Source organism: Plectrocnemia conspersa, unplaced genomic scaffold (assembly GCF_051122295.1).
Source record: "Plectrocnemia conspersa isolate PC_06_02 unplaced genomic scaffold, ASM5112229v1 ptg000009l, whole genome shotgun sequence".
NCBI classification, from domain to species: Eukaryota; Metazoa; Arthropoda; class Insecta; order Trichoptera; family Polycentropodidae; genus Plectrocnemia; species Plectrocnemia conspersa.
In genome coordinates this window covers 20,349,867-20,362,043 of record NW_028277173.1, presented here as the reverse complement: position 1 = coordinate 20,362,043, position 12,177 = coordinate 20,349,867, and the positions used below count along the sequence as shown (strand labels likewise).

The window sequence follows — 12,177 nt, the reverse complement described above, 5'->3', positions numbered from 1 at the left end:
AAATTTAGGAAGAATGTACCTTAACTAATAGATTGTTTTTTACCCCGTATAAACGTAATATTGAATTCAGTATTCATTACCCTGGAAATGTTTATCAATTAAGCAACGAGTTAAAAAAATAATAAAAATAATATCATATGCATGTTTTAAATGTTTATTATTAAATTATTATATGGTACCTACACAATAAACATTTTTAAACATCAAATGTTTGTGTTTAAAATTGACTAGTTTTAATTAGTTTAGAAGATTCTAAAAATTTTATAACATAAATATGTTTATTAAATATTGTAAAAAATGTTGATCGCCGCTGTGTAAGAAAATTCTTTTTTATTTAACATTTCACTTCCAAGTCTTCCTACTTGAAATAAATGAGAGTTTAAGCCTGAACTTGCTACCAGTGGAGCTTACATCAAATTGACACAGCCTAGATTTTAATGCCATCATTATATAAGTTGGAGAATAACAGCCTTCTCAATTCAATGGTTAATTAAATATTCAAATTGAGCTACAGCACAAATGATTCATTACATATGTATATATACCTCAATATTATATGTATGGCCGGAATACTAATTGCTGTAACATAATAATAATTTTTAAAATGTACTGGTTGCTAACATATGTACATATATAAAAGGCTAACGACTATTTACAGTCAACAAGCTAATTAAAATATATTTTATTTAGAAATATAATTATAAATGTAGCTTTTTATTGTATTTGGACTTGGAAAATGTTTGATAAGCAATGAAACAGCTTTATATTCATTGCATCTTACTTTATTAAATTTATTATCGACAAGGGGAAACGATTTCCGTCTTTCAGACAAACAATTTCCTCTCTTTAGCATTTAAAACTTTCTTGAACATAAAACCGTTTAGAAACTGTGAACAATATTTATTTTTATTCAAGATGCATTATAACGATATAACTCTTGGAAATAAATTTTATTTTTAAAGAAATTTATTAAATCTTATAACTGACTTTTATTTTTTTAAATTAAAACACGCTTTATGATTTCATTTTGAAACTCATCACAACAAAAATTATCAATATGTTACTTTTATACAGAACAACGACTGTAATTAACCACTTAAAAAGAATACGTAGCACAATTTAAGAGCGTAAAAATAAACAAGAAATCTGAATCACTGTAGTAAAAAATAATGTCTTTTTGTGATGGCTGTATTCTATTTAAACACAAAATCATTTTTGTACAATATTGAACCCTTTTAAATGTTATACTTATGCAATAAGAAAACATTGAATAAGCAAATATCTTATTCTTTTTAAGCCATTATTTTATAGTGCAACTATTTATGTATTTAAATAAAAAGGTTTACTTACTTATGTAGCATGTATATAAAATTAAACAAACAGTTCAATATGGCCATAAGTAGATCAGCAACGCTCAAATTCACTAAGAAGTAGTTCGTAACAGATCTCATCCTTCTGTGAGCTGAAAATAAATAAAACATTATTAGTGTGTGACAATATGATTAATTAAAAATATTTGTTAAGTGCACTAGACTATTTTTATTTTTTTAAGGTAGAGTACCAAGAGATCGATTAGCTGTCACGGCCGACACTGAAATAAGCCAAAGAATATTTACTTAATGCTTTTTCCATTAATGACACGTTAAAGCTATTTAACTTTTTTACCAATAAATAATGTATGAACATTTAAAAGAATAGTTTAATGTATGACAATGTTATATGATTTTACTATGAAAAGCATAGGGTATGAATAATAACATTGAAAGTATAATTGATTTTTTCACTCTCTTATTGTTTTTTTATGTAATACCTAATGATGCGATTGATTTATGTGAAACGTGTGAAATGTGAGCTTAGACATGGAAATCCTTAGAGGGTTGAAAAAAATATTTCCACAAAATGAAGCAGAGAAATATATGGGCCTATAGAGATAATGTTGGTGTCTATATGGTATTAAATAATATATTTAAATGCAATTTAATAATAAATATATGAATTCGCAATAGCAAGTAATTAAACAACTAGGAGTAGTCCAGTGATTTATTGTAAGGCAATCTGGCGTGAATTATAAATTAAAATGTATCAGACCTTACTTTCATTCGAAGCTTTCGACTAGAAAACGAGAGCAGAACAAGGGAGATTTAATTAACTTAATTGACGGTGTGACGTAGGAAAATATTAATTAAGTTATGCTTTAATGCTTTAATAATTCGAATATATAAAGTATTATTTATCTTTAAGAGAACATTTATAAAAAAAGAATTGCATGACTTGTAATTTTGACTCATGAAAATTCTGCAAAATAATTGCACTGAATGGGCGTCTATTCTTTAATATAAATAAATGTTAAAATGATTTTTAAATTTCATTATATTAAAATTAGCACTATAGTTCTGGTATTTAAGGAAAAAATTAAATTCAGAGTACCCCAAATACTACAACGTACAATTTCACAGTACTAAATGTTTTTTACTAAATTATTCCTACGAAATAAAAATATAATATATTTAATGTATGATGGACACTAAAGTTTATTTTGTAATAGTATTTAAATACAAACAGCATTTTTTTTTTAATTTTATAAGGCACTTTTAATTTTTTGTTATATATTAAGTCAAAGTTTCATAACTGAGCTTTATAATCCATGAAAACTAAATAAAAACTGCACTAAAACTGTTATATTTTATCTTCTTTGTTTTTCATTATATAAAATACATTGAAGACTGTATTTTTATATAATTTATTTTTAACCTTACAATACAACTCGAGTTGAAAATATATTGAATACAAAATGAAGGAATATTGAAATATTTTTTTTATCAAAAATGTATCGTTAAATTAAAATGTCAATGCTAAGGTATTTTTACTTTGTAATAATAAATTACTTTCTGACAAAGAAAATGAAATACGTTATTTAAGGAAACACGAAAGCTTAACGTAAACATGTGCTAAACCGATTAACTTTTAGTCATTAACAAGACACGCCTAGAAGCAATTATTATCGTTTTCAATGGGAAATATAATATCTACTGTTACTTATTTATATACAGTTATTTCAATCATTATTATTTGAGGTACTCAAATTCTGCTCCCAATTTACATAATAACTTGTGGATAATTAAGGGTATGAAACATTAAAATTATATTTGGAATTATAATTACTAGTATAATATATCCTTTTTTCTATATATAATATATAGCGCTTAGAATTTAATTTTAGTTATTTTAAAATATAATTGTGAACATATGTCACTGTTATAAAATAATAAATTTCAATTAGAATCTATTTACATAAACAAAGCATAAAAAGTAATCTTTTTCCACAGATTAAATATTAAATAATAATAAACGTATGACATATATTGAATAATACGGTTCTAAGTAAGTTTTTGAAACTGTACGAGTATGTAAGACAATTGCTTTGCTAAAAGGTATAGAGCTCCAGGATTACCTACAACTTAAGAATGATAAGGGTATTATTTGTTCTACTTAATGTATTATCGAGCAATTTTTGCTAATTAAGGAATTCATTTACGCATAGAAGGCATCTGTCAAACTTTTACTTCTACCCCTTGCATTAACATAATATAAAATATACTAGGTTCGTTATATATATAATATATAAAGTTCGTTTGAGATATTGAAAAAGTTTGTTAGTAGATTATTAAGGTTATAATTAAGGAAATCTAAATTATTTATATACCAGTGGCTTTTATTAGCTAGCAGAAAAATGCAAATTGACAATTTGGAATTGAGGATTGGCTTACGTAAATTTATTTTTTAATCTTGGTTTATGTATTATATACAAAGTGTAATTTGTTCAATTCGTTTGATTTTTTAAAATTGAATTAAAAGTATTTTTATTTTTCACTTAAAAAAATGATTTATCACTTTAAATAAATATGGTTTACCACTAAATTAAATATTTTCCTATGTATTATATCAACTTTAGTTTAGATAGAGCAATAGTTTTCAAACATAAAAACCAAATTTATAAAACTCTATCTGAGCGATATTAAAAGAAGAGTATATAAAAAATAAAAATCTCTTGATGATGCCAAAAACATTTTGGCGAAATTTATCAGAAATGAGACCCGATGGAAAAACGCGATTTAAGACACATTATTATAATATTTTTTTTAATATATTTATCACGTATAAAATAAACAATTTTCAATATAATATTATGTACATACGTATATTAAAAAATTTGATTCATAAATAAGTTTAATTCATTTATATTTCAATCCCACAATTACTCTAAAATTTCATAGAATTGTACATAATTATTGACTTTAGTAATTCAATTAAATAATTATACCATAAAATATTAAAATAATTAAATTCCATAGTTCACACCAATTAATTACCGTATTTATTATTTGTCAGTTAAATGTCAGGGTATGTCGCCGTATATATGTACACATAAAAATATTAAGACTTATATTCATTGCTATTTACTCATTAATAATAAATGAGATTCGATATTTTTATTATACTGTATATTTTTTTAAGTAAATAAATAACTTACCAAGTAAATAACATTATGTTTTTGCCTGCTGGATATTTAGCAAATATTTTTTAATGTTTTTATACAAAAGTATAATAATATGGTTTTATATTTATATGTGAAATGTGTTAATTAAATATTATTTTACATTAATGGCAGTAAGACCGCATACTAATTAGTTTTATCTTCCGTATGCAAAGATAGAATTTCATTAAATACTATATACAGTATATATATTATATATATATAAGTATAAGCTTTTCGAGTTAGAGATGATAAGTATTAAATTTGTGAAATTAAAAAAGTAATAAATTTCAATGTTACAAAACTCTTAAATTACTTATTTTGAATAATCGTTAGATTTTAAAAAACAAGTTTCAAAGCTTTTTAATAATTTTACTAACGTGCTATGTAAGTAATTGAGTTTTTTATTTGAAGTTAAATTCCTTTTTCTAATTAATTTAAAATCAAAACATAGTTATAGAAAAAGGCTAAATCAATCACATAAAAAATGTATCTACAATATATGGTATATGAAAAACCTATTAAAATTTGATTTATCAGATGTTAATAAATTTTAAAACTAAATTTATTAAGTTGCAAATTATTTGGTAACTGCACTCTTTAGATGTTGTGAATTTTGATTTTAATTTTTTTTTGCAAACGCATTAAATTTTGCTGCAATATTTATAGACTATTTGTGATAGTTATAAATCAAAGTCTCACCTCTCACGTGTGTTTCATTTTAAAAGATGGCCGTGCTTTCAACGTTTGTTTTATTTTTGTGTGCTTTTAGCTTTTCAATTTTAAGCAGAATGCACAAAGAATTATTTTACTATTCAAAGTTTGAATAGTAAAGTTTTACGCTCCTTTTCTTGCTATTTACCATATAATTTAATTAACTTTAGAGTAGCAGCGATTTAATTCTACTATAATTAAGAATTTACTTTTGTAATTTTTCTTTACATGTGAAACATGTAATTTTTTAAATTAATTCGATTAGTGAATGATTGCTTTATTGCGTTGACATTTTAGTGGTTAATATTGGAAAACATATATTAAGGATATGTTACCTTAAGAATCCACTTTCAATCAGAGGATATTGATATTAGAGAGAGATTTTTTCATTTGAAATAATTGAATGTCATTGCGTAATAATACGTGGTACTGTCATCTGCCTTTAGATTAATAAAGCAAAAACATTGTTGTTTCAAAATGTTTCGCGATCCACTTAATATGGCAACCCACCCAATTTTGTTGGGTTAAGATATTATGGTAAATGTTGCGAAGATGGACGGGTGTTCAAAATGCAGATGGATCGCAAAAGTTCGTGAAATTAAGGGAAAACAACCTTTGAATAAGTTTAACAGCAGAAGGAGACAATTTAAATTTTATTCTATGGAGGTTAGGAAATGAGAAAGCTGTCGAGAAAAGGTCAAATGTTTTTTATTGCATGACTGACTGCTCGATTTGCACTGATTGTCTGTATTATTACCCTTGAAACACGGTGATGTTGATTAACCTCACGAAAACTATTATCAAAAAAGATTTCAGAATGCCTTTACTGAACGTTTTTAATTACTGAATTGGGATGTAAATATGAATCACTTTTAATTAATTGATAAAAATAAAATTAAAAAAATATTATCGATGTTTAAACATCGAGTTTCAAGAATCGTTTTGTACAATAATTTTTTTATAAATTTAATTTTAATAATATTTTAATTTTAATTTAAAAATTATTCGTAAAACTAACTTTGTCTCATAATATTTATATGAGCAAAAGCGTGGGTTTATTTATTATATTTTATTACGTAACAAATTTATCACTAACTTTACAAACAATGTTTTTTTAGTCTTATATCTTATTATAGATTAGTCGGTTGTACTCTAATTAGTGGCCATGATATTGCTTATGTAATTATAATTTTTTGTCGAGTTTTGATTGTTTTAAGATGTGGATACGATTTTTTTTTAATTTGATATATTTTATATATTATTTTACCTTCTGGGAATTTAATATTTTGTCGTTAGTCCCACTAGGGCCTCGCAGAAAAATCACTGTATATAAAATTAAATTGCAAGTAAAGTATAAGTAAATATACAAAAAAATTAGGAGCAAATCATCGGGAGCTGTATTAAAATATTTTTAAGAAATATGTTCTAAATGAATTTATTAGTCACGTAAAGCGTATTCCAAAATAATAACTCGTAAATTAATTAAGCTAATCAGCAATCACTGAAAATACATTAATCATTATTAAAAAATCATAATTCAGGATTTCAATAACATCAATTTATTTAATATAAATTTACTTCCATTAATACAAAATCAAAATAAATTTAGGGTCGTGACTCGTGAGTACTATGACTTTGAATATATATTATATTTATAATAAACATACATTAAATATAATGAAGTATATAATGAAATATTTTTACATCAAACAGTAATTATACTAAACAAATAACAATAAAATATGTATGAATTTTTAAAAAAAATCTGGATTTCTGCAATAGGAAGCCGTTGGGATCCATTTTTATTTGATTGTATTTTTTATTCATAATACTTCGGTACTGAACCAAATTATCAAATAACAAAAAGGAAAATTTGTGGAAAATACAAACTGGGTGTCAGTAACACTGACCCTTTTGACAATGAAGCAGCTGAAAATTTCGGAACGAGAGTTAACAATGCAAAGCATTTATCTTTGCTATCGAAGTCGCGTGCCTAAGGACCCTCATTACCGCCAAACCAATATATCGCTATGACCAGACCGCCAAGACAAAACCATTGTTTATTGTTTAACCAAAGATAGCCGCCATGAAGAGCAAACAAAGGCCTTTGTGAAAACGTAAACAAACACCCGACAAAAATAACATTTTTTTTATACCAGGGGCTCTGTATCTCGCGAAAGGGTGGATTTATTTTCTTTAATCTAATTGGTCGAAAGTAATCCGAATAAGCTCATTACGCCACTCACTTCATTAATATATTCGATTCTTTGAAATACGCTTGAACGTTTTATGACTGGCTACAACTTCGTTGATCTCTACGGTATTCTCTCAGGCTCGCATAGAAAATCGCTTGCCCTCCGGCGATTCAGCGACTCGTCTACGCCAACTCGAAACTGTATGGCAGAAAAAATTCACCTCATCCTCACTCGAAGATATTACTGGAATCTCGGGATTCATCGCGATTTTCATTTACATTCTTTTTATATTTCGGCTGCGATGTTTCAGCCGTGATCACAAATCATCTGTAACTGTGTTACAGATACTAAGTACTAAGAACTGAGAGCTACAGATAATTTGTGATCATGGCTAGAACATTGCAGCCGAAATATAGAAAGAAACTGAAAATCGCAATGAATCTCAAGATTCCAACAATATTACTATATATATATATATATATATATATATATATATATATATATATATATATATATATATATATATATATATATATATATATATATATATATATATATATATATATATATATATATATATATATTATATATATATAGCCTTTATAAGTCTATTTTTGTATCCTTAAAACCGGCCAACAGGATTAAAGCGGTAGGCGGAAGAGATTTTACGTTGCTTACCCCTGAAGGGATTTTACAATTTATATTAGACAACTCAGAATTATTGGCTTGCGTCGCAATTGAGAAAATCAACGAACAAACAAATTGAAGAGCGCTGAAAGACGTACTTCTAGGGATATAAAATAAAGCAATACATACAAATAATTTATAACATACCTTTCGATAATCACATTAAAAACTGTATAGTTTATTTTAATAACAACAAATAAAGTAACAGATTGTATGTTCTTCTTCAAAATCAGAAGACTATGACATAACGAAATTTAATTTAAATATAAAATTAAAATGCCTAAACACAAAATTTTTAACTGAACTCAGTTTAATTTTAATTTATAAAAATCTTAAACCAAATTATTTTTTATTTATTCTTGTGTAATAGATCATTTTTATATTATTTAAATTGTTCAAAAATTTATTCAATTAAAAAGTTTATTTACATTCAATGAAAATATGAAATAAAAATATATTTTTAAGCTTGTATAGTTATGAAGAAGCAGTAGAGTACGCTCGGGATAAGGATTCCGGTTTGTTATTGTGTGCGTGAACTGTGTGGCTCAAAACAATTTCGCTCAGAAAATTTAATTTTTTTATTTTAAAATAAAATAAATGTTTATTTAACATACATACATCTGAGCTAAGTTCAAAATTTCAACGAATAATTAAACATATATTATATAATCGAAGAAACCAGACATTGATGTCATTAATTAAATATTTGCAAAATTCAAAATCTTTCACTAGTCAAAAAAAGAATCAAGTCTTAAGCTATTCTTCAAAAGCAAAAAGATATAAACTGGAGAAAGAAATTATTCGCAGATTGTTCAATGGCTCGACAACTATAATAAATCATTAGAGTCCATTGAATAAATTAAAAAATTAACATTGGCGCAACGATAATAATAATAACTTTTTTAAGCCTTACAGAGAATAATATAAAAAAACCAACAACGTACGGATTAATGGAAAAATAACTAAAATATTTTAATCTACTGGTAAGAGAACGAATAACTTACAGTGTATATTTGAAGTCTTGATATCAATTAGCGCAAAAATGCATAAGAAATTTTGTTCTCCTAAAATTTCATTTATAAATAAAAAACACTGGCACGAGTTTAGTGACCTACCTATGCGACAGTGGGCATATCTGGGTTAAATCAATATCAACACAAAATTATTTAAAATAAATCACTAGAAAAGATCGAACTTCTGTGCCACACTGCACTTTAATGACGAATACCAGCGTTGACGAATCAGCGACTGTCCTTAAAAGAGAAAGCGAGACAACGAAGTACACGCTACATTGCTTTTCCTTCTCATACACATGTACACGCACACAATAACAAACCGGCATCCTTATCCCGAGCGCACGCTAATAGGTATAACAGATGCAGAGTACAATTACAAGTTTTTTCAAACATCTCATTAGTAGAGGCATAAAAACCACTATTGTGATGTACCATTTTGCATTAACGACCTTTGGAATGTATTTTGAAAATTTCACTTAAGGCGTGAACATTGATGCAACAAAAATGATGCAATTCACCAATCAATTGCATCATTTTTGTTATTAGTCGGAGACGTTTTGAACTAAAAATATATGATAATAGATTTACTACTTTGTCACATCTTGCGATTCGAGTCGAGAGGGTCAGAGCACACGCATCAAGAGTAGACGAACACAGGATCCGAGACGGCAGGTAACGAGACTTGGACCGAAAGACGATTACCTCAAAAATTCATTCCAAGCTTCTCTTGCTCACATATTTACAACTCGATAATATTTTGTTTTGTAAAATTGTACAAATTAACTAAATAAACTGTAACCAACATTCCGGCGTCTATTTTGGCTGCTAAATCACATCCCTTTGGCTTAAGAAACTAGTAAGATATACACATTTTTAAAGAAATGATGATGTAGGAAGTAAGAACATAAGAACAGAAAAGTAAATCGATTTGTTCATTACACGAAAAATTTGATTGACTCGACATTTATAAATAACTTATTAACTTTTTATAAATATTTTTTTAACAATTTAAATCATTGTTAAGCAAAATTTATGTTATACAAATATATTATTGGGCAAACCTAAAAGAAATGCCGTTTTTAAAATATGTTGTTCTGAAATAATCAATTGATTATTACGAGCAAGTTAACACATTGTTTTTGGTATTATTTTTAAGCTCTCTTTTTAATAAAAAATATTATTTTGTCAGTCAAATTTCGAATAAGCAGAATTGCGATATTTTATGTCTTATTTGTTAGACCATGAAGTAAAACCAAAAGACGTTGCCTAAATTATTTACAATTCTTTCAGAGACATCTCAAAACTTTGAAAATGCGTAAGATGGTGCAAAAAAATTAAAAGTGAAAAACACAAAAAGAGGAAGACCACAAAATAATACTGATAATGCTCCTTGTGCAACTAGCAATCAATTTGGGCTTGGTACGAATTTTCAGAAATGGATAACCATACATTTAGATTGCAAATCGATTCGATATATTTATTATTATTTTTCAAAAAATAAGTAGCTTCAACATAAAACTTTATGCACGCCACTGAATATAAATCAAAGTCCTGACTTAATGTATCAAAATTAACGACGACAGTAATTATCTGTATTTACTTAAAGACTTAATAACAAAACGTGATTATATATTCGTCCACGTGAAACAAATTAATAATTACGTTAAACCTGTTAAACTCGCAAACTTAGTTACATAATCGAGCTTATTAAGCACAGGACTCGCTTTACTACACATTGAGTTAAACGCGCGAAATGTAAATAAAACCCTACGATGAATAATGTAATTCCAGGTTAGCAAACGATGCAAATAATAAAAATTGGTTTTAGCGACCATACTAGATTAAACCTTCTGAAACGCGCACGCATCACTCAGGATAAGGCACAGGTTCCACACGACTGAGTTTATGACACACATCAATCCGCGCATTGTTTAACAATGAATACTAACACAATGCGGGTCCAATACTACCATGGAATACCACACAAAAATAAATTAATTAGTTAGCTAATTTGGTATTCCGCTACAGTTTTATTTTTTCAGATTGTCATAGGAATATTATTATAAAAATTCACACCATTAATAATGACATAAATACGACAATTAGAAATTCAATTTTTCTTTTGTATGGTGTATATTTAAAATTGTAAGATACATTCGATATGTTGCAGTCTCTCTGTAGAGAGAGAAACATTCCGTCAACCGTCTGCCCTCTATTGTCAGAAAATGCTATAATATAATCTTATTTATTATCATAATATTCATATGATCTATGATCAATGCATATTGATCTATTTAGGGTCAGTTATGAGGAGCTGGTTTAGTTCGTATTATTTTATGATTTTCTCGATCGTCTATGTATTATTTTTAGCCATCGTGACGCATTCGGATATCGTGTAAAGTTAGGTTGGTTTTAATTTAATTTAAATTAATAAATAATTTACATTGACATTATTAAAGCACATGTACAAGAAAATATTATCGGTTAATTGGTTAATAGGTACAAACTTTCAGGTAGCAATAAGCAATAAACTGATCGTATATAAGTCTATATTGAAACTAATATAAATAGTTTGGGTTAACTTGGCAACTAACTAACAACTGAACAAATTTAATATAGAAATTATACAAATATTTCAATACAAAATTCTGAGAACAATAAAGCAGCTTTAAATTTTATATGAGTGACTAAAATAGAAAGTACGAAATGCACGTCAAAGGATATACTTATATATGAGTTTAGAATGAAGCTCTAGTTATAATAGTTAAATATTAGTGGGACATCTATAAATATTTTAAGAAAAATGAATGAGTACTTCATAGTATAAATAAATATTTCATATACATTTTCATTATTTTTAATCGGTGCTATACGAAAGCGTATGTGAAATTTTTTTTTATTGAAAATAGATAAGCTTTGAAAATTTGCAATAAAAAATAATTGTAGTAATAATAAAAAGTTAGCAATAATGTACATAAAATAATAATTAATAATAAATTTTAAAATCTCTTTTATTTAACTTTATATTTAT

At 26.4% G+C, this 12,177-nt stretch overlaps 1 protein-coding gene across 1 annotated transcript in view; it reads right to left on the bottom strand.

Moving 5' to 3' along the window:
• The window catches only part of LOC148232192 (tachykinin-like peptides receptor 86C), an 88,068-nt gene that overhangs the window by 56,770 nt on the left and 19,121 nt on the right, over positions 1-12,177 (bottom strand). Inside the window, exon 3 of the mRNA XM_088192438.1 lies at positions 1,351-1,462. Coding sequence (XP_088048564.1) covers positions 1,351-1,462 — 112 coding nt within the window. The remainder of the gene's footprint in view (positions 1-1,350; positions 1,463-12,177) is intronic.